Source organism: Fulmarus glacialis, unplaced genomic scaffold, assembly GCF_000690835.1.
Source record: "Fulmarus glacialis isolate BGI_N327 unplaced genomic scaffold, ASM69083v1 scaffold18215, whole genome shotgun sequence".
Taxonomy (NCBI): Eukaryota; Metazoa; Chordata; class Aves; order Procellariiformes; family Procellariidae; genus Fulmarus; species Fulmarus glacialis.
The window spans coordinates 16534-44370 of record NW_009215129.1 but is presented as its reverse complement, the minus strand read 5'-3'; the positions used below and the strand labels follow the sequence as shown (position 1 = coordinate 44370).

The 27837-nt window shown below is 47.6% G+C and overlaps 1 protein-coding gene across 1 annotated transcript; it reads left to right on the top strand.

The window, feature by feature from the left end:
• Positions 1 to 143: 143 nt before the first annotated feature.
• PLD1 (phospholipase D1, phosphatidylcholine-specific) lies at positions 144 to 23540 on the top strand (the record flags this gene model as incomplete). Its single annotated transcript, XM_009578839.1, has 15 exons — positions 144 to 254; positions 1599 to 1805; positions 2498 to 2714; positions 3677 to 3790; positions 5854 to 5982; positions 6323 to 6441; positions 6596 to 6709; positions 12993 to 13103; positions 13917 to 14005; positions 17111 to 17224; positions 18202 to 18251; positions 19262 to 19396; positions 21848 to 22001; positions 22648 to 22762; positions 23316 to 23540. Coding segments are annotated over 15 exons (2004 nt in total), but the record flags the coding sequence as incomplete, so codon positions are not given.
• Positions 23541 to 27837: the final 4297 nt, after the last annotated feature.

Sequence of the window (27837 nt, the reverse complement as noted above, 5' to 3'; positions counted from 1 at the left end):
GCAATCAAGAACAAGTAACCTCAGCCTGCATTTCTGTCTGCAGGCACAACATGCTTACTGCCTCTTAGCTTTTCCTTGCTTCGGAAATGGACTGTATCTATAGAAATACCTGCGTACCATGTGTTTCTCTTTATTTCTGACAGCAACAAGGAGTGAGAATTTTTGTTATGCTGTACAAAGAGGTGGAGCTTGCCCTAGGGATCAACAGTGAATATAGCAAGCGGACACTCATGCACCTCCATCCAAACGTTAAGGTAATTGCGCATCTGGCAGTTGTATGAAGGACATTTGCATTCATTTGCTCTCGATAGCTAGCGATGACCCTCAGTGTATTTGGGTGTGACCTGGAAGAACAGTGTTTCCCACCGTTAGAGTGGGAATAATCTGAGAAGACATACCCATGCAGTGATTACCATTATCTGGCAACTTCATTTCTTTAGGTTATAATTGAACACAAAATTGCTTAGTTTAGACTTGCCAAAACAACTATTCATCTAATTCACAAGAAACATATTTCATGTGACAAGTTAATGGGGGTTACAGCAAATGGAAAATTACAGTTTGAGAATGTTGTCTCATTTCAGCATTTCTGTTCGTACGTAGATGATGAGAGTCAACACTGGATGTTTACATTCCCATCGTAAATGAACAGCATTGCGCTGTCCTGTGCTGTTTCACTGCTGCTCTGCCACCGAGCAGAAAATGAGTTGTGGCACGCAAACCAGTAGATAAGGCTAGATCCAGTCTCTTGAAATTAGAGACATAGACATTTTAATGAGCAATGAGATACATGGTATGCATGAGGGTGACTAACAAACTGCTAGAATAATAGATTTATTGTCACTTGACCAGCTGTCACGGTGAAGGGAAGCATCCATTCACCCTCATCTTCGCAGCAAGACTGGAAGGCGTAACTGGAAGATACATGCCATGCGCGTAACAGATTTTGGGAGCAGCGAGGTGAAGCTCTCTAGCTTTTTCCCCAGGAAGCTGGTCTAATCACTCTCCTCTAACATAAAAAAAATCAAACTATATACTGAATGCTTAGATATAGAAATTACTTTGCCATAAACACATGTCAAAAAGAATCTCATAAACAAATGTTAAACAATTTGCTGATTTTAAATGGGGAAAAAAACAGCCAACTTCTCATTTCACTTATGTAGTGGCAACAACCAAAGAAGTGAGTCAGATCACCAATATGTTGTTTTCTTTTAGAGCAGGCTCTGTGTTTGAAAGCTCAGCTATTGCAGCTCTACTGAAAGCATGATTTGATTTCTTGAAACAGTTTCCTTGACTATGGTCCTCTTATGAACACAGTTGTTGTAAGTGTGACCTATCCCAGCATCAGTCACTGTCGCTGCTCGGGAATACCCGCCGGGTGGGGAAGCACCTGCCTGCCAGCAAGGCTGAGCCCAGCGCAGGGGGAGTCACGTAGCTTCAGTAATTACAGCAGTCTGTGTGGAGGCATCTTCTAAAAACTCCAGTGTTTTCCCATCATCTTGAGCAGCCAAAAAAAAAAAAGCCGGGCAGCTCGCTGGCTGGAGGGATGTAAATTGGGCAATGATGCTGAGCTTGAGTGTTGGTTCTCTTCCCAGGTGATGAGACACCCAGACCACGTTTCCTCCTCCGTGTACCTCTGGGCTCACCATGAGAAGCTCGTCATCGTTGACCAGTCCGTGGCGTTTGTGGGTGGCATCGACTTGGCGTACGGCAGGTGGGATGATGACGAGCATCGCCTGACCGATGTGGGCAGTGTCAAACGAATGGCAGCAGTGAAGTCGGTGTCGACGATCAACCTGGCAGTAAGCAAGCTTGCTCCAGCTGGTGGCCACCTTCAACATCTGCACGTTAGGTTTGCGGTGGGGATGAACAAGCCGTGTCCACTTTTAAGCGTAGGGTTGGGTTTAGGAGGTTTAAAGAGGAATAGTGATGGGAAGGTGGAAGTATCTGAGTATCGAATGACTCTTTAGGGCTAGATCCTGACCAGCCCTTGCTAGGGCACGGAGATAGACAGATGGGTTTTCCCTGGAGCTTGGAGCAGCAGTCACAATTTGGAGGCTACGTTCTTAATAAAATTTAGCTGGAAATGCACAGTAGGCACTCGCAGAGTGCTCCAAACTTCTGGATACTCAGGCCCTCAGCAGGTGCCTTGCTTGCTGAGCTTTCTGCTAACCTGGGTCTGTATGCATCCAGAGATCTCTCAAAAAAAATGTAAAGAGGTCTAAATTTATGAGAATTTCAAGGGGAAGTAATAATCCAGAGTAAATTTATGGGACTGAAGAACGTACTGCTAGCATTAATGGGTGTTTCTGTTGAGTGCCTCCTCGGTACAGACTCTCTCCCTCAAAAGCATTCGTAGTTCCCACTGAAGTGTCTTTGTCACGGAGCAAAGTTTGGCTCGTGGTTGTTTCTGAGCATTGATGTGCATGATAATCTGTAATGAAAGGGGAACCTGTCCGTACATCACCTGCAGCAACATCCTGTGTCTTTTAAGTCCGCAGCGGAGTCGTCTGAACATGTCCCGCTGCAGCCTCAAGCTCTGTCCCCAGAAAGCCACTTGTTCCAGAGGAATGCTGATGATGCCCCAGACATATCAAAAATGAAAGGAGTAGGAAAACCCAAAAAGTTTTCAAGGTTCAGTATTTACAAGCATCTCCATAAACACGGCATGCACCATGCTGACAGCGTCAGCAGCATAGACAGTGAATCAAGTAAGTAATGTTTTTCAGCTAAACAACATATATAAAGCGTGTGTGGAGGTGGGTGGGTGAGTGTACGTGTAGATTTACATAATTTCTAGAGTAACGTGTTCTTTGTAAGGAAGGAGAGTTGATGAATTTCTTAACTATCAGAATAATGACTGTGTGTAGTCAATATGTAAATTTGTGTCACTGCAAGATATACAAGAAAAGTTTTAAGTGGATTTGCATTTAGTTAATTAGCAATTGTCATTAGCCATCAGATAATGTGATATAGTGTACATGATACCTAATGTTTATATTGCTGGAAAATTTTTGTTCTGCAAGGAAGAATCAAATCTTTCATTTTTAATTCGTATTTATTATAATAAGCAAAACGGTTTCTGAATGCGATTAACCCCTCTTATAGGCTAGTGTTACCTAGGTTTAAATCAGTTCACTTAAATGGAAATATTCCCAATTTACCCACTTACTAGAGAGGAGAGACTATTCAACAGCTGAATATTTGAATGCAGCTTTTAATTCCCCGCATTAAAAACAGTTTCAAAGCTAAAATTACAAGGATCAGCTTGACATTTGTTCCAGCGTGGAGTCCTTCCTGAGATCTGTTCTTGACGTCCTCAGCTCCTGAAGCTGTAAATTGCTCAGGGTGGGAACTTGAGTTTCTTTCCATCATTCCCTGCAGATCTTACTCCTGCCTCTGGCCGGAGGAAGCCTTGCTGGAGCATCGTTTGCATTGGTTGCAGTTGGTTCAGGACGCAGCCATGGCTTTGCTGCTTCAATATATCTGTTTGGTTTAAAACCATCCAGGTCTTGAATTTGGTCCTTTGCCTGTTGGTCACTTGTAGTTTCCGCAAATTGATGTCTCGTTTGAGCTCCTGTCATGGAAAGTGTCTTCAGACAGGATCAGGCACCAGTGTAGCAGAGGTGGACGTGCGTTTTTGCCGTAAATAGAGCATCTTGACTTTCTGCAGGTTACTGTAACCCCACTAGAAGTCAACCGAATATAATCCAGAGTTTAAAGCCCCATCTGAAAATGTTCCATCACCACAGTGAATCCAAACAGGGGCTCGCTGAGCCTCGGGAGGGTAAGTGGAGGAAGGCAGAGGTGCAGACCCCTTCAGGCTTTAGCTGCCGATGTTTTTGCATTGTAACGATGGTGAGAGTTAGGTTGGGTGCCAGGATCAGCCTTCGCTGCTTGTTGTTCTCCCAGCATCCGTAGCACCCCTGTGAGGATATCCTGGCAGAAGAGCTTTCTCCAGAAGCTACAAAAACTGCAGCATAAATAAGTAATAATTAAAAAAAAAGAACCAAAAAAATCACACAACACCCCGCCCCCGCCCCCCCAAAAAAAAAAAACAACCACCCAAACAAATTTGCAATAACGACAGCAGGGAACAGTTAAGAAAATAGCTCTGATTATGGTATATGATTATTTCAGCAGCTCCCTTCCTGAAAAGAAAGGGGCTTATTACTGGAATTGGGAACTTCTGCACTGGATATTTTAAAATAAGCCTGATGCAGGAAGACAAATGCAGACAGAGAGAGGAAGCAGCAAAGTGGCTGTTGCCAAACCTCCATTTGGATGAAGACTTTTGCCCCTTATTAAAGTCGATGAAAGCATTGACTCGATTGAGAAAGCAGTTGGGTGCTTATAAGCACTGAGCTGTTCTGATCTCTGCACCGATGTTGGAAGGGCCTGTTTCAGTACGGTACCTCATCGAGATGCCTCTGAGTGCTGGTACGGAGTGAGGAGCAGTTCTTCCACATCTTCCTAACGTCTTCCTCTAAGGCATTAATTGCCGGTTATAAAATACTGGTTACAAAGTAGTGGCAGGTAACAAGGAAGAGATGCATTTGCTTCATGGAAATGAAGCGCGGTCTCCCCTGTGGTCACCTCCTGCTCATTCATGAGTCGGTGTACAGTCATGGAAGCTCGGTACATGAAGTGTGTTTTTTGGCTGGTTGGCGTGTCCCACCCATTCCCATTCGAGCATGCAGGGTCAGCGATTCCCCAGCTCCACCTGGACTCTCACTAGAAGCTCATGCTTCCCAAGGCAGCTGTGGTGCATACCTGCTGCATGGCATTTTTGGCAATGGCTTGGCTCAGCTCGGCTCGGTGGGGTTACAGCAGTGCTGGCAGGGCTTGCTTTGTGTAAACTGGTCTTGTCGCGCTGCTGCCGATGTGTATTTTGTTGACTGTTGAAAGGGGGGGGGTTTGTGCTAAGGGGTTTTTGTGGTTACTTGGTGATGTGGTTGGGTTAGGAGAAGGCTTCTGCTGGTGGCATGGTACTGTGTAATTACTGCCCTAGTAGTTGGTACAGTAGATGAAGACTGCTTTCAGGGTCAGGAAATAACGCTAATTAAACGTTCATGGTCTAGGTCAACGGTTTTGGTTTTCTTAACAGTGAGGAAAAAGTTCACTCTGCACCAAAATACGTGCTCTAGAAAAGGGATCCTGTTAGGAGGGAATATCGCTGACTACAGTATTTTAGACCATTTTAAATCACCATCAATTTGGAATTCAGGGTCCATTTGTTCAACATGTAAAATTGTATCAAAAGATGACAGTGTTATTTGGAAAAACAAAATAAAGCAAACAAAACCCACAATATTTAATGAGGGAACATGAGCTTTTTAATCATCTCATCCTAGTTAATAAAGACTAGCTTCTGTTAGAGGAGATACACCCTGCTATAGAGGCAAAATCATAAAACCTCTAGCAGAGAAGTTGGAATAAGTTCATTAGTATTGTAAAATATATTAAGTACATGTTATATGTGATGTTCCTGTACATATATCCACAGCTAGGAGTGGATTGCCACATGGTGATAATTTACATAATATTCAGGTGTCATAGGACTGTGGAAAGACAAATGATTATAGGGTGATTTTTTGGTCCAATGTAGAGAGAATTCAGCATCTGCTTTTTGTTTCCGTAGCAGACTCCTATATATAACCTGTCTTGATTGTATAACAAATATTAAAATAGGGAAGAAAAAATACTAGTATGCATCCTTTGAAAGCAACAGGGAGAAAACAGCTTCAGCCAGCTGGCACGGGCAAGTCCCACCAATGCTTTTCCATCGTGTGCGATGGACAGCCGTGACTTTGGAGTGTGTGTTTTTGTTGTCTTGTTTGCCTGTGACAGATAAAGGATCCGTCCGCAGCTTGAAGACGGGTGTTGGCGAGCTGCTTGGGGAAACCAGATTCTGGCACGGAAAAGACTATTGCAACTTCGTCTTTAAAGACTGGGTTCAACTTGACAAACCTTTTGCTGGTAGGTGCCTTTGTACCCTGGAAGTCATTACTTTCCCCCAAACCCTGTTCTGCATCTTCTCAGTCTCAAACCATATTTTTTCCTACTTCTGAGCCAGAGGTAATGAGGCTGTCTTGGTTTGGCTGCTAGAAGAAGCAGCAAAACTCCCTTTGAGAGGTTCTAGGGCCAGTTATGCCCTTACGGTCCATGGACTTGGACTGCGGGCGATTGCATGATAATTCATCTGCACAGCCCTCAGTGCTGTGTCCCACAAACTTCAGTTTGAGGAGGGGGACGCCGTGCTTTTCGACATTCATGTGCTTTGTCTGAGGAGGTCCAAATGTGCTTTCCTGTCCCGTAGACTTCATTGACAGATACACCACTCCGAGGATGCCCTGGCATGACATCTCCTCCGTGGTGCACGGCAAAGCGGCACGTGATGTCGCCCGACACTTCATCCAGCGCTGGAACTTCACCAAGGTGGGGTGCAGGCATTGCTGCTGGGGGCACAGAAAGAAATACAGCCTTTGCCTCATCCACGTGCCCTCCGTAGGCATGCATTTTTTTTTTATGTTATTCTGCTATGTTGCAGTCTCTTCAAGGACTTTTTTTTTTTCTTTTTTCCCCTGGGCAGATTATGAAGCCCAAATACCGATCCCTGTCCTACCCGTTCCTGCTGCCAAAATCTCAGCAAACGGCTAACGAGTTGAAGTATCAGGTGCCTGAGGCTGTTCATGCCACAGTCCAGGTGGGTGTTGGTGGTCTTCTGCTCACATACACCTACGAGAGCTTGTTTTGCATCTTTCCAGCAGGAGGTGTCGATGCCTGACAGACCCTCTGCAGAGCTTGAAATTATAAAATGAAAAACTCTAATTTAACTCGCAGCATAGGTGGTCAGATCCTCAATTACAATAAAATAATGCAACTCTTTCAGTAGAGATGCAGTAATTTATACCTCCACCTTTGAAGTAAGAAGACCAAGCTGTACGCAGTACTTAAGTTGTGGGAACACCATGACTTTGTACAGCTGTGTAATTTTCTGTTTTGTTTTCTGCTGCTCTTCTTCTAACACCTAACATTTGGTTTTTATATTTTGGAAAGGCCTGATGGGTTGAGGTTACCCAGTGGGTATTTATCCCAGATCTTAGACTAGTCTACCAGGCCCCCGACGCTTTGCTCAGACGGGTAGTGGTCAGCTAGAGCCCAGCGTTAAGTGGAGTCTCAGGGCTGTTGCTTTCTGCATTCAACTTCATCTGAATTTTATTATGCAGCCACTCAGCCCTGTGGGTCCTCTGCAGTTCTGCACAGTCAGCCCACAGTCTCATTCGTGACAATCATCCTCACAGGCATAATTGCCAAGATACCTATATTTAAAACCCGGTTAGCTATATTGAGTGCATATATTGAATACTACTGTTACCCAGCAGAAACATGGACTTGTGAAAGAATACAATGTCAAAATAGTTATGCTGAAGCAGCAAAACAATTGTGTGTCTCTGTGGATGAAAAATGTATGAAATAAGAACAATTAGACCAAAACCAGGAAAAATGCATGCCTTTGCTCTTCGTAAGGAGTGGTCCACCCAGATGACAGCAACGCTTGGGGAAGCTTAGTGTAACAAGACGCATTTTTCTGGGTTTGTGGGTTGCCAGGGCATTGTCTGCTCCTCCCCACGAGGTGTGAGGGATGGCCAGCACGGGGATCTTGTGTCATGGATCTCGGGCAGTTTACATCAGCCTCCAAAACAATGCTCGCAGCTTGTTGAGAAATAGTCTCACTTCAGGCATCATCATGCTTCCCTCTGGCTGTAAATGCCTCCCCGGCTGTGTCCGTGACATCAGCTTTTTGGGAAATCTTGTTCTCATGGAAGTGAGGGGGCTTGTGTCCCCTGAGCACTCTCTAACTGCAAGATAAGCCTCAACTTCTGAATCGTGGGGTTTGCTGTAGCAAAAAGTTAAACTCTGCTGATTACAGAAATGGAAGCAGTTCCCAAAGGAGAAACTAAACTGAGCATAATCTAGGTCCAACTTTCCTTCAGTCCGTACTGCAGAGCTGCTAGCTCAGGGCATCCGCCTGTGGGAGATGAAGCTCGGACGGTGACTGCCAAATGCCGCATACACCGATGCTGAGTGATGGGTGAGCTGTTTGAAAACTCGCCTCGTCACGACATTGTTGGGGCATTGCAAATAACTGATACATTCCAGGAAATGAGGGGCTGTTCTCAGTGATGCCATAAACAGCGAAAAGAGAGCAGGTTTGTCTTGTAAATTATTAATTTGAAACTACCTTGCTCATTTCTAATTTATGTCAAATTGCAGCTTTTAGAGACCTGTCAGGGTAGCCCGGCCCTGCATATAGCCAGATAAATAACAGTGTATGATATTAGGCTGAAAACATGTTGGCCTGCAGTGTACCAGCCTTCCCGGTATGAGGGAAGGCTGCAGGGTAAGAGCGTTTGCAGCCCTGAGCGTGGCTCCTCTGCCCAGGCTGGTGCACCCTGCCTGGGTGCAGGTCCCTTGGCCCCGGGCTGCTTGCAGATGGGTTATGATCTCTGGGTGATCTCCTCGAGCTCCAAGGCATGGTTTTGCATGCACACACTGTCATTTTAGCTGTCTCCTCCATAATGCTCACACTGGCCTGGTTTCCATCGATCCCCGGATGACACAAGTGCCCTGAGCATCCCCGAAGTCCCCTCTGCGGGTCAGTGAGCGGCTCGGGCTCTCCTCCTGATGAAAGTTTCAGATTTGGCTGCTGCAGGAGATGGGGAGAGGGCAGGACACCTGCAGCCTGGATCTGAACCCCACCTCCTCCCGGTTGCCTTTTTCTGGGGCTCCCGGGGCGTGCATTGGGGTGTCCCTGCACGTCTCCTCCTTTCCTGAAGCCACAGAAATATCAACCTCTTGCCCGTCCAATATGTTCGTTTCAGACCAGAGGGCTGCAGGTGCTCACGTCTCCTTTCAGTGGTACAGTCCAGGGCAGAAATAAGCAGATACCCTAAAATCTTTCACTGAGTTTTTTATCCAGAAAAACTAGAGCAATATTGTTGTTCTTCTTGATATTGAATCCTTTGGTTGGCCACCAGCCAAACCCGTGTTATCCCCATTTTGGTGCTGTGTAGGGACTTTATAGGCAGAAATTACTGCCCCGAGGTAAAATCCAGCATCCAGTGACTGTCCCTGGCCGTGGGGTGATTGAAGAAAGTCTGGCTGCCGGTTTTCTTGTTTCTGAGCTTGTTTGCAAATCTGTCTTTAATTGTGGGCAGATCAGAGGAAGGGAAAACACAAAGGATCTGTGGGGACTGCAACGTTGCTGCAAGCCTGAGCCACTGACCTGTCAGCAACAGATTTTGACCTCATTGTACCATCTGGTTTTGCTATCCTTTGTCAGAGGAGAGGAGCAGGAAAGCATTTTCGGGAGGGTGGGGATAGCAGGAGCAGCACTGACAGGGGCTTTCCCCTGGGCAGGGAGGGTGAATGCAGCGTGCATGGGAAACGGTGTGGAGGTACAGGCTGGGAGGGAGGAAAGGAGCCTGTCAGCTCCACGGGTTAGTCAGACATGGTCTCTCATCCTCTTTCATTTGAACTTGCTCGCAATAGCAATGTGATTGCACGTTGATTTTTGCAAGAGTCAAATAGCCGTCTGCCAAAGGCAGTGCCGGGTTTTTTCCATCTATTTCCATTCCAGAGTTTGCAGTTATCAGCCAAAGCCAGCGCTGCAAAAGATGTGACGTGGTGAGGCAATATTCAGTTCCTGATGTAAATGCAATGAAAATTTAATGGTCTGGCAATGGCTAATGCTCTTTGAAGTCTGCGTGAGAGCTTGCATTGTTCAGGATTTATGCACTAGCCCACAGCATCAATTTATTACTGTTGTATCAGTTAAAGAAGTTAAAGGGATGACGAGGCCGGCACAGCACTCAGCCCTGCTATTGAGAGGCTTGGGGAGGAGAGGAAGGAGCACGGAGACACCAGCTCTGCTTGGTAGGGGCTGTGCTGGGCACCGTGTGGCCTTTTTTCCCTAGGAAAATAGGTTGGGTTTGAACCAGCTCGCTTCAAATACCTTGACAGGAAAGGAGAGATGTCCAGGAGTGTGAGATGAAACATCAGTGATAAGGGAAGGCCTGCGTAGGAAACTTCAAGGTGTGTATTTGTCTTTGAGTGCCACAGCCGCAGCTTTGTTTCCTCGGGGCGGGTGCCGCATCCATGCCATGCTGCCCACGGTGGCCACAGAGCCACTGACGTTGGTGGCCTTGTCCTGCCACCTCCTCGCCTGTCACTGTGGCTGCAGAGCTGCGCTGTGATCCGTGCTGGCTGCTGAAGCGATCCAGGTTAAAAATAACTTTATTTTGAGGAGATCCAAGCTGGAACACCTCATACCTGTTCTGCTGCCCCAGCCAGCATCTTCTGACACCTCTTCTTCCCTCCGCACGTGGATTCGAGGTTGTACCTGACGTAAGCTTTTTGGGTGATGCTGAGCCAGCTTTTTAGGACGAGCCGTGACACACAGTTCTGGGGTGAGGGCAGAGGGGTGATGGAACAGCGGAGGGAGCTGGGCTGCTGACGTGTGGAGGGGTGAAGAGGAAGGCAGGGAAGGGCAGGTGGATGTGCTGGGAAGCCATGGTGCTGGAAAGGGATGGTCCTGAGTGACAGTTCTGTTGCATCAGGTGGCATCCCTGGTTTGGAATAAACTTGTCTTCTGGCAGTAAATTTGTCTTTCAAAGCAAGGGGCTTTGGTGCTGTCAAGCTTCCAATTCAGAAAAGAACGTTTATTCCTCGTCCCCAGCAGTTTCAGTTGTTGCTGCTGTAAATGAGGGTGTGGAAGTTACTTCATTCAGTGCAGGGCTTAGCAGCTTACCTTGAAAAGAGAAGCGGCTCCTTGGAACGTGGACAAAGTTAACTAGCGAAAAAAAAAAAAAAGGATTAAATATCACTACTTTGTATGCTAGGACGCTACAATCTGCAGCTTTCTGAAGTGCAATTCCAGATTGCATTTGCTGGAGGTCCCCAGCCCACAGGGGTGTGCTTTGTGGCCCCAGGTTTTCACCACAGCAGGACAGAAAGCGGGGAAGGGGCAGCGTGGCTGCGCATCGCTGGCTGTGAGCTCCTGTCCAGGCTGCAGCCTGAGCTGTGTGTACGGAAGAATTAGCCTGCTTTCTACCCAGAAACACTGTTTTTCCTGTCCTTATTAATGCAAATGGTGGAATTTTGTTCAGGAGCTCTGTCTGCCCTGGTGCTCAGTGGGGTTTTAGCAGTGCCCAGCCCGGGGCATGTGGGAGCACGCAGCGTTGGCTTTGCAAACCAAACGGGTGATTAAAACCGCACGGGCATGAGCAGCATTGCTTTGCGGAGGTTTGTGCAAGCGAAGGGCGGCTGTTTGGGACCGACAGAGCCTGCGATGGCCCTTGCGTTCAGGCTGGCTCCCTCACTCAAGCATCTGTGATCCTGACGTTCTGTTTGGGAGGCTGTGGAGTGCTCCCTCCTGGCCAAGCGAGCTGCCAAATAGGAGAGTTGCAGGATCTGTTTTCCAGTGACCTGTGGGAGAAAGCTCCATCTGTCCGGGTGAAGGAATTAGCTCAGGAGTTGTGTGCTACTTAACAGCAATGCTCCTCAGTGCCACCTCCAGAGATGCTCTGGAGACAAGAGGGTTGGTTTGGTTCAGGCATGCAGCATCTGGACCAAAGGGCCAAATCCTTATCTACTGGTGTACTACTGGTAATTAATTAGTCCTCAAAAGTCCTCAGCCATGCCACAGCCAGCAGCCTGCTTTGGTGGTGGATGGTGATGACAATGTGACAGCAGAGCTCAGGGTATCGGGGATGTCGGGGGGACAGGGAGGGTAACATGGAGCAAAGCAGAAGCTGGACATGGAGAATTAAAAGAAATCCGTGGGAGGGATTTCCAGGGAAAAATGTTGAGCCCCGAAAGAGATCGGGATTTTGCACGTGCTGACACACACATTTCACGGATCCTCAGCATTTGGATCTTGTCCTGTATGTGACTGGCCCTGACTGCTGGTATCATGGGTGTATCGAGATATTTTAAGGCTATTATTTCAACGTTTTTATCTTGACGATGTTTAAAGACAGAGGCTAATCACGAAGAATTATTTCCCCTGAGCACGTACGCTGCTGACACTTAATTAAAAACTACATTTCCATCTAGGAAAATGTCACGCAGGGCGTAGCGTGGCTGCTTCTTGACTCAAAGCTCAGGAGTGGGAGATGCCGCGGCATCTCTGGCTGTCGGGGATGGGAAGCTGCCTGCTGTGGGGATTGCTCAGCCTGGTGAGAGCGTGAACAAAGGTTGTTTCTCATATGGGTTTGGCTCTTGCACAAGAACTGCAGGAGGCAGGGGGAGAACGTGCCCCGGGGATCTCGCAGTATCTACTCAAAATGTGCGTTTCCAGTAAAAATTAATAAATAAGTGTGGGCAGCTGGACTGTTATGAATTTTAAAAGTCATATCATCACAAATCAAATGGCTTGTGCAAGAATTTGGCAGAAGAAATAAATGACCTCGAGTGCTCAGGACAAAGACATGGCCTGCATTATCAGACTGACTGTATGATTATGTACTGCCTGTTTGTGGGGAAAAACGCATTGCCCCAGCTGGAGACCAGCTTTAAATATTGCTAGAGAGGAGATCCCTGCTTGGATGTGCACCCCTAAAGCTTGGAAATTTAGGTTGCTTTGAAAGCAATTTATCATAAGACCTTAAGCAAGACCAGATCTTCTGTGCTGCTGCTGTTGCATCTAAAACTGCTCAGGTCGGAGAGGGCAGTAACGCAGCAATGGGACAGGGCACTTCTGTCTTTAATCAAAACATTATTAAGCATTAATACTATTTTTGAGCATCCTTTCTCCCCATTACAAATGCAGTATAAATGGTGAATGTCGCACATATTACTTATTTAGTGAAATCCGGACAGGCAAACGGTGCCGGGGAAGAGCGCTGTCTCTTAAATAATTCAGTTGCGATGCTGTGCCGTCCTGGATGGCAGAGAGCTGAAGGTGTTCATCTCTTGCTTTCCAGGTGATCCGTTCTGCTGCTGATTGGTCGGCTGGCATTAAATACCACGAGGAGTCCATCCACAACGCCTATGTCAGCGTGATACAAAACAGCAAGCACTACATATATATAGAAGTGAGTGGCAATGAGGGAAAGCAGGAGGGTCCTGATGCTCTGGGCATGGCTCACAGCCATCAGGAGAGTAGTTCTTCTTGAGGTTTGGTCTTAATTTTTTATGAATTTAGACACACGTAGACATTAACACAGCATCTGCTCTGTCTTAGGGACATGGTTTAGTGGGCATGGTAGTGTTGGGTTGACGGTTGGACTCGATGATCTTAGAGGTCTTTTCCAACCTTAATGGTTCTATGATTCTATGAATTTTTGGGGCTCTTTCTGTTGACTTCAGTGGTCTTCGGACTGCGCTATGGGTATGTACCCTGACAGCCTTCTAACCACAAGGTGGAAAAAAGTAGACCTCTCCTTTATAAGCCTCTTTGCAAAATTGCCAGCAACTTTCATGGCCTATGCAATAGACGTCCTGTTCCCTCCATGGCTTTGCAGTGTCCCCTGTGCATGGCCAAACCTCCTGCGTGCAGGGCTGGTCTCACATCCGTACAGCCTGGAGCTGCAGGAATCTCCCGTGTGGGAGCAACTCTCAGCGCGGATTGAATGGAGGAGCTTATTATCTTCGTTTCTTTTTTTTTAGCCTCTTGTTAGGTGGCTCTTTACATGAACTTTCTAAGGAGTGTGATTAATAAGAACTAATTCATTCCCTAAGCAAACACAGACACACACAACATTTAATAATTTTAAAAAAGCATCAACTCAAGTGGCACACAAAACCCAGCTATCTTTAGTTGCTCTCGGTCTGAAATAAAGCATGCAAATATTTTTTTGTTCGTTGTTGGCAGTGTCTGACAGTAGCTTTGCTTGCTTTTCCTGCAGAACCAGTTTTTTATTAGCTGTGCTGATGACAAAGTCGTCTGGAACAAGATCGGCGATGCAATTGCTCAGAGGATTCTTAAAGCTCACAGGTAACCTGTTCTTAACAAGGCAATGAAAATCTTCCAGGTGCATTTATATCATGTGGTACAAAAGAATATCTTAATGGACACAACTGTACAACAGCTTTTCCAATGCAGAACCGATGTGGTCGAGTATCTGCTTGTGTTTGCAGCAGTGAGACTCTTTAGTGGTTTCTTTGCAGCCAGAAAGTGATTTTCTGGACTTACCCTGATGCAAATGTATTTTTAATTACGGAACTTGTTTAAAAGCAAGTCCTTTATACTCCGGTTCAGTGACACCTTTGCTCCATAGCCAACCGGTCTTGAACTGTGTGGTAAGGTCAGTTAATGGGCGAAAAGGTTGGACTGGGATTTGTGGCTTATTTAAATTATCTATAGAGAGGGTTGGCTTCAAATAGGGGAAGCAAACACATTTCGAGGATTTGACTGCAGGGCTCAGCTATTGTTTGAATAACTTTTTTCTGGTAAGTGCTGGAAGGTATTTACAACCTCCAGTCATTGCAAGGGGACCATCATTTGTTCCTGGATGGGTCAAATCCAACCACGTTTTAGACGCTCCTTTTACTTGAGCATGCCTAGCCCTGTGTTAACATTAATACCACAGGTAGTGGCTTGTCTTCGCTTTGATCCTGGACAGCTTTGCTTAAGGTAGCTCTCCTGGAGTCTCTCTTTAAGATACATTTATGTCATAGTCTAAAACTGTATCCTGATCTTGCTGGGCTGATACACAGAACACTTTCCAAACGTTTTCCTTTCATCTCATGTGCTTTTTCGCCATGCATCAAGAAGTTTCTTGCAATGATTATTTTTTCCCATATTGTAGTTGTCCAGAGCCATGCAGGGTCTGCATTCCCAGAGGTGCTCTCTCTGGAGTTGCAGAAATTTCTCTCTCTTTGGCACTTGAGCTTGGAAATTCCCACTTGGGTAAAGGCAACCAAGCAGAGACAGGCAGTAGCTCCTGCCTCGCAGACACTGAGGCATGGGTACTATCTGCAAGGCCACAGGAGCTGGCATGAGACTGGCTTCGTTCAGAGGCAGTGTGGAAAGAGGAGCACTATTCAAACCGGGAGAGCACGGGTGTTATCTGCTGTGCCATTAACAACAGGGCAGAGTAACAGGGTGGAGTTGCTTGTAATCTGTGAGCTGCAATGCATAGCCCAAATAATTGAAATTAGCTAAGGATGAAAAGACGGAATGGATTTTCTCACCCAGGGTAGATGAAGAGTGGTGCCAGTGCTGCTGGAAATGGCGTTGCTGGTGTTTGCATCGCAGCCTCGAGGCTCGCAGGCAGCCGGACACGGTGTCTCTGTGCGGCGTCCCCCTGGAAAGCCCCTCTGGATTGCCTTCCCTGCCTTTGGGAACTGATTGGCGTGGGCCCTTTGCATCGGTTGCCTGCTTTTAGCAATGCTACTGAGGTAGCAGCAAATTCTCTGGGTAATCTGTTAAGATTTTCTGTTGTATAAAGTTTATGTGAAGGGTGTCATTCTGTCCAGACATCAAAAAGTCTAGCACAAAAGGGAGTCGCGCAGATTCCTCAGTGACCCGTTTTCAGACGTGATGCTTGATTCACTTCTGTATTACTCCAATTTTATGCCAATATTGTGCCAGCTTAATGTCAGTGATTCCTAACTGAATGTAAGATGCAAATTCTGCACGCTCCAGAGTGCTTGGCATTGCTTAAGATTAAAAGTAAATTCAGACCTAAATGGTTTGTATGAAGTGCTCATGTTCCAAACTGCCCTGGGAAAACAGTGTAGGTGACACACAGATGTTTAATTGTAAATTAAGTTCTTTAGTTAAGCTTGTACACTTTTCGCTCTTCTAGACTAAATATTTTCTACTGATGTAATTAATAACATTCTTTTCTTGGTTTCCTCTTTTTTTCGTGGGTGGCTCTTTAGTTTAATAAACACTGGGCTTAGACAAACAAGCTGCTTTTTTGGGAATGCTTTTGTTAGTAGATCTTTTTCATGAGACAAACAGGCTTCGTTTCAAAGTCTCTTGTTGTGTACGGGTAAGACCTCATTAGCTGTTTCCGAGGCCTGCTGTCAGACTAAAGCTAGTTTACAGTGCATAGCACAGCTATAAGGAAGCGCTGGTTGAAAAAGGAACACAGGTTCTCAATGTCTCCCTCCCAGCTCAGACGAGACCCCAATTCTTCACAATTCCTGTGCCCTTAAATCCACAGGCACAACTTGCTCGAGGAAGGAATACTTTTAAGAAAAACTGCAGGCTGGCTCATCTTCAGACGGCTCCTGAAATGGTTTTGTCCTGATTAAAGTGTGTTTGCCATCTAGTGGCAGCACGCTTCAATGGAGCATCCTCCTCCTCCTCCTCCGGGGTGCAGGCCAGGGGATCGCCAACACCCAGGGGTGCCTGGAAAGCACCGGCAGAGAAAAAGCCGAAGAAAACCCAAAGGTGGGCTTTAAGAAAAGCCCCTGGCAGTGCTGCAATAGTAGCTTTGGTCATCCTGGATCAGATCATGGTTAGGGTACGGTATAGTTTGTGGATGTCCAGTGGAACTGAGTTTTTGTAGGTTGTGATGTATTGATCAAATACTCGGCTTCCTGAATGATCAATGTTTTGCTTGTGCCTGGAGCTTTTCCCACCTTTTGTGCTGTTTCTGACTTCTAAAAACCAGGATGTAGTGGGAACGTCAGGTTAGATTTTGGTTTTCTGCCTGTGGTAGCTCTGTAGTCTTTGCTGTGCTCTCCCAGGCGGTCGTACACACCAGTCTGCACCAGTATCCGTGTGACTGGGCTGTCGGGGTGCTCAAATGAACTTTTATAGTGGCAGACACAATCTGCAAAATAATTAGCCTGCCCTTGAACTTCAGTGAAAATGTGTTTCTTTTCCTTTAGCTTCTTTTGTTGTCTGCTTAGAGTAAATTATTCCTTCTCCCCCTGAAGGTCTGAGCGCACGCTGAAGTACTGATGACAGGTGATGAAGACCTGAAACTGGAAATACGCTTCACACTTTGCTCCCTTAAAATTTGTGTAGTAGCCTTGGATGGAAACCAAGTCAGTCCACACAGAGAAAGGGAAACCAAGAGGTCTCACCTCGTACAAAGCTGTAACATTTGCAGGCTAATATTACCCCAAACTATCGTTTCAGGGAAAACAAGCGTTTCCGAGTATACGTGGTGATCCCGCTGCTGCCTGGGTTTGAAGGAGACATTTCGACCGGCGGGGGGAATGCTCTGCAGGCCATAATGCACTTCAACTACAGGTACGGCAGGCAGCCCGGCTGCGGGCAGGGCTGTCGGAGACCTCCCCAGTCACCTCTGCCCGCTGCGGCTGGTGGCCAAGGCTCCAGCTGCCATCAGCCCGGCGTCACACTAGATGGTGTTCACACGAGCACGCAGCGTTTGGAAAAGGAGAGGAGAACTGTTTGTGTAGCTTTCACTTAGTACTTTTAGCTAATTTTTTGCTAGCCTGGGGATTTGCGTCAGGGGGTGAGGCGATGCTAGCCGAGCAGGGAGGTGCGGTGGGTAAAGCCCGGTGCCCTCTGCAGGTGAATCCCCCCCCAAGAGATGCGGGGAAATCCCTGCCTCTGCCCTGGCACGGTGGATCCCCAGGGCGGAGTCAGTCCGTGGAGACTACTGCTACCTCCAGAGTGAAATCTCCTTGTCTGCAGGGGTCCTACCGCACCTCCAGAAGGACGAGCAGGGCAGGAGTCGCAAGCAGAAGGAAAGCAGCATGTCTCCCAAACCAGGCCCTTCTGCTTGAGCTTTCTTCTGCAAGGGCAACCATAGGTCTTTAGAAATTACCCATGATTTGGTTTTTTTTGAATGAGATGCCGACTGTGGCTTTTCCAGCCCAGCCGTAATCACACAAACTCCCTGAGCTGGTCTTCTGCACGTGTTGACTGACTTTCTTGATGTCACTTCACGTTCAGACCTGCAGCACAGATGGTAGCAGCCCTGTTTGTAACACGTTTCTGATCATTGCGGTGTGCTCTGGAAGGCAAAAATGCTCCCCAGCTCCTACACAGATCGGTACAAGCTCCTTTAGGAAATGAGCAGTCCTTGATGTATCGACAGTCATTTGGGAAAAATGTGTGCTCTGGAAGCACCGTGTTTCTTCTACTTGCATGGGGTATTTAAGAGGCATCTGTGTTTGCGATTTACCTCATCCAGTTCTGCTTCAGCATATGCCGTTTCCTCGAGTCGCGGTGGTGCTGACGGCTGCCTACCTTCTTTCCAGGACCATGTGCCGAGGAGAAAACTCAATCCTGGGCCAGCTGAAGACAGAGAGTAAGAGCTTTATTCCTCTCCTCTGTGTTGCTTAGTCTTGGGATGCTGCTGTTCAATGGATACATCCAGAACACATGAATCAGATTCTCTGGCTTCTTATTAACGTGGGCTTGCTGTGGCTGAGGTGTTCAGGCATGGCCTGGGGAATCTCACAGCAACGTGTGCTATGGGCTCGTGGGGCTGGTGAGCGACCTCCTCCCCTGCCGTCACCCCATGGCGAGGTCTGTTGGGTCACGCGAGCCGTGGCCGGGTGTCAGACCTCACGCTTGGATGCTGGCCTGATCCGGAGGAGCGGAGGACCCCAGGGAGGAGCACGGCGCGGTTGCAGCTGCTCAGGATCGTGTTATTTAGAAAATGTCCTGAGCGGGGTCACGCTTCTGGGAGCAATGAGCCCTCTGCCTCCCCCATGAATCCCACCCTGGGTTTGTTTCTGGCACGGAGGGGAAAAACCTGCCTAAGCAGGACGCTGTTTCCGAGTTGCTTCCTCGCCGTGAGGATGCCTGCTTGAATTTGCTCTGCTGGGAATCGGAGCACCACGAAAACCCACATATCGTAAATACGAGGGGCGTCCATAACGCTTCATTAGTTCGAGGTAACTGCGGACAAGTACGTTAGGGCATATTTTCTGTACTGTGCATGGACAAAACAACTGCTTCCAGCTTCCTTTCTGCGGGATCTGCAGAAAAACATTCACATAGTCCAGTTATTTTAAGATGTTCGTATCCATTGTGAGCACTTGCCTGCTGCACAAGAGAGATTTGGGTCATTTTTCACCGAAGTGGAAGTATCCGAGCAGGCAGCGGATCAGAGCAGCACAGAGAGCCCACAGGCAGCTTTTAAAGTCTATTTTTAAAGAAACTTATTTCTGTTTCCTGTTTGGTGTTTTTTTTTTTTTAAAAGTCAAAAGTGAACTGTTATTCATATGGGTCTTTACATAAGGAGGGTCTTTACTCTTTCTTCTCTCTTTCACCTCCCTCATCCCATCGTATTTGTCGTCTTTTAATTTCCAGTTGGAGATAAGTGGATAAACTACATATCATTCTGCGGACTTCGAACGCATGCAGAGTTGGAAGGAAGACTAGTCACGGAGCTCATCTACGTTCACAGCAAACTGCTTATTGCTGATGACAACACAGTTATAATCGGTGAGCAGGGGGCTTGCGGGAGGGGTTTGGACCACTCGGTTATATCTGGATTAGTCCCTTCACTTCTCTGCCCTGTGCTCAGTGCAGGCTGCAGTGCCGTGTGCTTTTCTATGTTGTGATTTCTTTCTTGTGAAATATTTTGTTGTTTAAAAAAAAAAAAAAATCCAAACTCATAAATTCATCAGGAGGGTAGGTAGGAGGGAGGAAAGGATTTGGAGGGTTGTCATTTAATTTGTTTTTCTAAAATGGTTTTAAATCTCTGTGTAACAGTGAAGAGAATCCCAGTGCAGGGAATATTGTCCATCTGTCTTGTATCAAACTCTGCTCTAGCAGGAGGACTTGTGAGACTTGTCATCTGTTCCTTAAAGAACAGAATGTGCCGTAAAATTTGGAAGGTTTGGACAACATGTGTCATTTATCAGCTCCATTTCCTAAGAATGGGGAAATATGCTATAACGATAGATATTATTTCATCCGTTTCTCTTACCATATTTATTATGAGATCACGAAGCAGAGACAAGAGACTTCAGGCTCAGAGTTCTACATCGCAGCAGAAAAGCAGAATTTTAGCCTGTTTCTTTAAAGAAACCCTTTTCGAGCTGTTATATCAGCAACAAAGACTTTGCCAAAGAATAACTTCATACCAGATTTTGCAAGACTCGGAATACTCCCCTCCTTCAAAGCAGCAGTTCAGCCTGTAGTCTCGGATGACCTGTGGTTAGGTTTGCTCCTCTGTTACCCTCTCAGGGGTCAGATCCCGTCTCCAGTACGCAGGGCAGCCCAGAGGTGGTTTTAATATTACGGCAGGAGCAGTGTTGTTGCAACTGTGATGGTCTGGGGGCCTGAGTCAGCTCTTAATTTCTATTTTCTGTACCTATAAGCCTGAGGATGGATTTTTAGACAGGGTGAGCATCTGTGCCAGCTGGTAGGTGCTGGGGAGCCAGTGTCATCCCTTTTCCACCCAAGAAAGAGACGGTGCATGGAAATAAAATGCTAACGGGGCCACCGTGCAGGAGGGAGAGGTGAAAGGACGGAGAGGGGCTTGGCTCGTTTTTCCTCGGGAGGTGTTATCTCCCCTTGAGTTCACTGAGTCACTGGGAAGGCTGAATGGCTTACTAGTGCCTGGGGGTCTCTTACGGGGCTGAGGGCTGTGTCTGGAGAATTTTTTTGTTGTTTGATCATGTCTGTGGGTTAATGACCTGATGACTCCTATCGCTGGCTGCATCTTGCTGTTCCCCTGGAGCAAACAAGCGCTGCGGTGACCCCCATCCCTTGCCTTCTGACGGCTGCGTGGGACAGAGAAACCTGTTTGGGGGATAAAGCCTCAGCTGGTCTCGAGCAATGCTGCAAGTGTCGGACACTGCACGGCACATGCGGGCTGGGGAGCTCCCACCACGGTGCAGAGTCAGCGCTAGAGCCACTGCACGGGCCCAGCACCCAAACCCTTACGTGCGCGGGGTGGTGCGTTTTGGAGAGGGACCCCCTTCCTGAAAGGCACAGCCAGAGCCGTGCAGTAGAAATGCAATGGGGGGAAACTTCTGCTGCCCTCCATCAGCCTTGCTGGGTACCAAAGCTGTTATTTCCCAGGGTGTGAGCAGAGAGCTGTGCACAGGACACCTGTGGGTCCCACCGCTGGGGAACGTGTCCCCTCAATACCCCTCCAGAAAGCACCCCTCTCCTTCCTGGGGTTTGGGTTTTACGCAGCACGCGGTAGTGCTGCAGCAGGCGTAGGGCAAGGAGTAGAGATGAAACATCTATGATTCTATGATCTCCTGTGGTCGGAAGGTCCCCCAGAGCCCCGGGGTCTGCTGCTGCCTTGCTGCATTAGCAGGGACAGTGCCTTAGCTTTTGCATCTGCAGACACAAAAGTGTGGTCCTGGCGGGACAGGAGGGTGTGGGTGTTGCTTACCCACAGCGAGGAGATTATGTCTTTCCTCCTAGATCCCCCTCCCGAAAAACCCCTACCTTCCAAATGCAAATGAAAAACTTCCCCTCTTTATGCTACTGAAGATAAAAGCAGATTTACCCATGGAGCCCATCCTGTGTCAGGTAACTCGGTATCCAAACCAAACGCAGTTAAGACCTTTGAAAGCTGTGGCATCCTTCAGCAAAAGCATCTGGAAAGTTACAGAGAGAGTAAACTTTTGAAAATGTTGGCCTGAGCTTGGCTATGGTTTAACCTTCTTCCAAACCTGGAGCTTTTGAAGCCTGCAAAAATTAGGTGTGGGGTTTTTTTTTTCCCCCCCTCCCCCAAATCCTGGCTCTTGGGGTCTGTGTTTCCATAAGGAACCCCTCTGGTCGGGGTTTTACCTAGCGAAGCCATAGGTGGTCCCCTATGGAGACGAGGGATGCGGAGGGCCACGGGGGGTGGTGGGTGGTGATGGAGAGCGTGCAGGAGCATCTCATGCGGCAGGTGATGCATTGCCGGTGCTTCGTTTTCCCCCTCGCCAGGCTCTGCCAACATCAACGACCGCAGCATGCTGGGGAAGCGGGACAGCGAGATGGCCATCATCGTGCAGGACACCGAGACCATCCCCTCTGTGATGGACGGGGAGGACTACAGCGCTGGGAAGTTTGCCCAGTCCCTCCGGCTGCGGTGCTTCAGGTGGGACGCGTGGGGCTGGCCGAGCGCGGGCAGCGAGCAGGGACGCAGGCAGGGCTCGCTCGGGCTTACGCCCACCCGCAGCCTTTCAAACCAACGGGGCTGCTGCTGCCTGCAGGTTTAGCATCGCCTGGCCTGGATTTAGCCCAGAGTTTTGCTGCTGTTTTGTTGGCGTTAGCCTTTCCCATGCCACTCCTGTCCTCAGCTCAGGAGCTTGACTTAAAAATCATTTTGCTCCAGGATTTTGCTAGGAGAGCTCATAAACAAGACAGTGATATTTTGCTTCCAGATCCTGTTTTCACACGCTCTCAATTTCGGGTGGCGGTGTCTCTTTCTCATGGAAGTTTCTTCACTCGGAGCAGCCATCTGGCCCACAACACGGCCATTTTCTCTTTAAGGCCTTTTTCTTTTTCCTTTTTTTTTTTCCCCCACCTTATTTCCCATCTGGACAGTTACGGACAGAAAAAAAGGAGAAAATCGAGCAGCGTTACAGCTGAGACAGACTATTGCAGGGCCAGGAGTGGGAGGGCGCTGGGAGCACACAGGGTTTGGCAAGTCCCAAGGGAACTTTTCCTCCCCTGGCATTTGTCAAGAGGGGGAGTGCCCGGTGCTCCAACCTCCATGAGCATCGATCCCTTTGTCTTCTCAGGGTTGTCCTTGGCGGCTCCGATCTCACTCCGGAACACCAGGATCCCGTCTCCGACAAATTCTTCAAGGAGGTGTGGATTTCTACAGCGGCTCGCAATGCCACCATCTTTGATAAGGTGAGGAACCTTCCCCTCCCTCCTTCCCGCGCGGCGGCAGCAGATGCCAACGGGAGAAGCAGCACGTGGAGGGCAAGGGCAGCAGGTCCAGCTCCTGGGGTTGGACCTTCAGAGATGCTTTGAAGGAACAAGTAGTGTCAGATGCAAGAGCTGTGAACAAGAAACTGGAGTTTGTGCATCCTCAAAGTGTGACGGCAGCCCAAGAAGGCGACAGTTCTGATTTCTCCTTTTATTTATACCAGCTGTACCTCCGGTGGATCGCCGCGGTGTACTTATTGCTTCTAGTTGGCCATAGCCTAACTGGAGCAAATTTTATTTCTCATTTCTAATGAGCTTTTGCAGTGATCAGAAAAAGTCCTGGAGCTTCCCCTCTGCCTGCTCTAGCCATATCACAGATAGGCACCTACCTCTTCCCTCCCCGTTCTCCAGGCTGTTAATTAAGTCACTCCCATCCCGGGGAATTTGTATTAGATGTTGCGGTCTTTCTCGGGAACTCTGCGTTGCAGTATTTCCCCCGCACTGACATGCTACTTCTTCTTTCTGTTTTGAACAGGTTTTTCGATGCCTTCCCAGTGACCAGGTGAATAATTTAACCCAACTGCGTGATTTCATCAACAAGCCCAAATTAGCGACTGATGATCCTGCGAAAGCTGCAGAAGAATTAAAAAAGATTCGTGGGTTTTTAGTACAATTCCCCTTTCGCTTTCTGGAGGAAGAATACTTGCTTCCCTCCGTTGGAACAAAGGAGTCCATGGTACCCATGGAGGTTTGGACTTAAGAAGATGCAGACTGCTTTATGGTTTAAAGTCTGGTTCTCTAGAGACAAGTTGATGAACAATATGGGATTTCGGAGAGCTTTTTATTGCTAAGGGAAGTGAAAAAGATCTCCACCAAGCTAATGTGCCTTTCTTAAGGATTTTGGTGGCGGAACTTGAAGCAAATCGACACTAGCGAAGGAGAGGAGCAGAAAGACTTGGAAATTATGGCAAATGAGAAGTTTAACCTCTGAAGGAGTTACTTCTTAAGACATGTTCTGAGCACCTAAAGGATGCAGGCCACTTCCTAGGATAGGAAACAAATCCCAGTCGATGTTGTTACTACTGCCAGCTGTATACTGTGGTTGCATACGTACTGTGATCGTGCTGTGGCTGCCCAGGAGTCGTGGGCTGCGTGTGCTTCTAAGGCTTTCGGGTATCCGTGCCTTGGCTCGCTGGAAACCCCTCATTTCACCCCTTTGTACGCCGGCAGAGCCCGTCATGCAGCTCTGGCGCTGTCGGGAAGTGCTGCTTGGTGCTGCCTTGGGCTGTCCTACAGCTTGCCAAGTGTAGGTGTTTCACTTCTTAAATGGAAACGGACTAACAATCTTGTATCAGAATCAGCGTTTTGGTCTCTTCTTCCCTCTGGGGGGAAAAAACCCTCTTTCTACCACAGCTGGAGCAATCAGCAGTCCTCACGTGCAGCATGCTGCTGCCTAGGTCTTGGCAAAGGATAGCCTCGATGGAGCCGGAGGTGCTGGAAATCACTGGAGTTTGCTGGCCTTTACAGAAATGCAGCACGTCAGTTTGTTCAAACTGTGTGTGAAGGCTTTCTCCAGGAGAGGATCAAGGTTTAAAATCAAGCCTTAGATCTCCGGAGCTGAAGGAGAGCGAGGCGCTGCGTGTTAATGGGGCAGAAACTCAAAAGCCAGCATGGGCCGGACTAAGCTCTGCGCTCTGGGTCCTCCATTCACGCATTTAAATTGCAGTACCGAAGTAGGCTTTTCTTTCCATCCCTTTTCTCCCTATTTAAAAGAAGGGAAAGGCCATTAAGCCAGAGCTGAAGCCATGCTCAAACTGAGCTGACGTGTCGCTTTGTAGATGGGGTGAATGTAAGGGGGAAGGGGAGCAGTTAGCAAAGCCTTGTCTCTGGTCTACTTGGTATTAGACCAGCCACAATCTTCAGCTCAGTCATGCAGGACTTCTCTGCCCAAGCACAAGTAAAACACAGCATGCCCAGTCCTGTTTTCCATTTCTGTAAGACAGTTTCCAAAGCGATTTTGCATCTCACTGTGCAGCGAAGGAGCAATTTCATTCAGCATCCCTGGGCAAAATACTACTGCTCCTGGGTCAGGACCTTGCGTCAGATCCATCCTGGATCTGTACTCCATCGTCCATCCTGCAATGAGCCGTGTCTCCCGATTTCACATCCAGCTCCAACTGCAGTCCCGTGAGAGGTGCTCCCCGGGGTCGGCAGTGCCATGTCGAACACTAAGAGAGAAACACCGAACGAGAGTCGGATCTGGAGAAGTGGGAGGCTGAGCTCTGCTGCCGCTGCGTCCGGGGGGATCCCTTCCCTAGCTGGGTTTAACCCTGTGCCCAACCCTCCTTAGTCAAAAGACCAGGTGAACTGGTATTTGCTTTAGTTCACAAGCAAGTTTATTTTTTTTCCTTTTCTGGCTCTTCCAACAGTCTCACCTGTTTTTAACTGGAAAAGAATCACAGCGGTCGCCTAGCTATAGACCTATAGTTTATAGGTCCCCAAAAAATAGCTGGCACCACATTTTAGCCGATTGTCTTCTCTGTCTTCAGAACTGTAAATAGGCACCAGGTAGTTCTGTACCTGCTGCAGCACCCGAGTAAGTGACAACCCCAGGCGTTCCTGCAGGGCAGCCCACGTCTCAGCCCCTTCCTACGGTTTCCGCTGTTCTACGCTCATGTTTTGTAGATGCAATTGCCATTACACTCCCTTCTGGTTGGTGCGTCTGTGGTCTGGTTAGCCTGTTGGAAGCGCATGCGCAGCATTTTATGTGATGATCTTTGGTCCAGGGGGTCAATGCTTTTAGCTGGCATGCTGTAAGCAGGTAAGTATGTTCCCTTGATTTTTCCCATCCCCCCTCCCCCCCCTTAAAAAAAAAATTGACCTGGGGCCACCCCCTGCGGAGCCAGAGCAAGATGTGCCCCGACCATTTGCAATCAAGAAAGATCAAAGGTGTCTTGTTATTTCATGTCAGTGCTAGTTCAGAGCTTTTTATCTCTTTATATGTTTTTAGCTGTTTTAGTTTGAACAAAGCTGCTATCTTTGAACAATTACAGGCTGTCAGAGAATCACTGTAAGTCACACAGATCTGTATTCGTAGTTGAAAAGGAAGCGTTCAACCCCGCCACCTGTACACGTGAACCTTGAAGAAGTGTAAGACTCCTGTCATCTTCTAAGTGCTCTTATTGTCCCCATCCCCATATTAGCAAAGATTCTTGTAAATGTTAAGTTATCTTTATATTGTCTTTCAAGGTGGTAGGCAGCTAACTATTGGGGCTTCACAACTGCAGTGGCGTTAAGTCCCCCTCTGCCAGGCTGCTTTGGGGAAAAACCACCCAGGTTCTGCAACACTCAGCCCACCGTGTGATGGCTGCTGGTCCCAAGCGATGCAGCAGAGCCATGGAGGAGAGATTTAATTGACTGATTCTGTCTGAAAAGGTGCTAATTAAGAAGGTCTTTCGTTATTAAAGTAGCAGACGGGCCTCACATTGGCTCTCTGTTCAGGAGGAGGAGGTTTCCCTCTGTGGGAACAAAGGAGCCGTGCTGAACATCCTTTCCCTGTCTTGGTGCTAAATTCCTAATACCAGGAATTTAGTAGCATTCAAATGCAAGCAAGGTGTGCGAGGCAGCCTCGGCACAGTGCAGGGAGAGCCCTGCGTCCCCAGGGGCTCGTGGGGCCACCGAACCCCGCCATGGGTACGGCACTGCTCACCCCGAACAGATGATGGGGCTGGAGCCACTTCCAGTGAAGGCACGACTCTTGTTCGTACCCGCGGGCTGTTCTGTTCGGAGCTGGCTCCTTGGGTTTTATTTCTTATATTAAGAAGCCCGTGAGGTTGAACACCTTGAGAGAGTTAACTTCTGCACCTAAACAATCACTACTTCTTTGTCCGTAATACCAGCGTGGGTTTATTTTAAATACCTTCAAACTGGAGAGGATCGCTCGCAAATATACAGTACTGTAACAAGTGATGTGGATTCAAGCACTAGCAAACCTGGAAACATGAACTGTTTCTTGTGGCATTTATTTGTTAGAACTATAGGAAATGAGAACACTTCTCCCAGGCTCAGACTTTACTTTGTAGATCAACCTGAGTAGAATGCCTTTTTTTCCTTTAATTTATTCCGTAACATGTGCCACTTTGAGAACTCACTCTCCTTATCGTATCTTTTTAATATTCTGATATTTTAAAATATGTGTTTTGTTGTATAGATGTTGGACTGGATAAATATTTCACTGTAAAATTAATGCATGGTTTAAAAAATGAGGGATAAAATGTCATCATATGTAAGAACTTTACTAAACAATAATTTGTAGGAGAACTACTCCAGTGCTCCATGGCAGATGCGAAGTGCTCGGCTGAGTTTCTGGTCTCTTGGTCTCAGTTTGTCACCTGACTTGATGTGACCTTTGCTGGATTAAACCCCAAACACTCCATTTTCCTTTCTTTTGATCAGGTTTCACAGTGTGATTTCGCAATCCTGGTGCTGTCCCTGGGGGAGACCTCAGTGCGGGTTTTGCCTAGCTGGGACCCTGGCAGTAATAATTTACAATATCTTCATTCCTGCCAAGGAAACATCCACGTACAATCAAGCTCAGACGTGGTTTGCTATTGTTATTTCAGTGTGACAAGTCTTTTGCTCGCTTGTAGTTAGGACAGTCGGGGGGGCTGTCATCTGTGCACAGAGGCTGCATTTGGGGGGACATTTAAATGAATGGTCCTTTAGGTTAATGCCTTTTTCTTCTCCTGCCGAATGTGAAGACCCAAATCCATGCTGGTCTAAACTGACACACCTCCATCAGCTGCGGAGCTGCTGCACTGGTTTTCTGGCAAAAAGGACTTGGTCTGTAGGACACGGTGGTGGTCGAGGTGAAGAAAGCAAGTGGTCTCCGGACCAGGTATATGGGTAGAGGTTGGCATCTCTTGGGTGGCCCGTAAGACGCGAATGCATTCTCACATTTTGTGGCATTGTTTCAAACGGGCCATCCCTTCTGCACAGCTGAGATCCTTCTGAAACCAGGAGCATTGCAGAATATAGGTTTAAACCAGGAGTGTAAC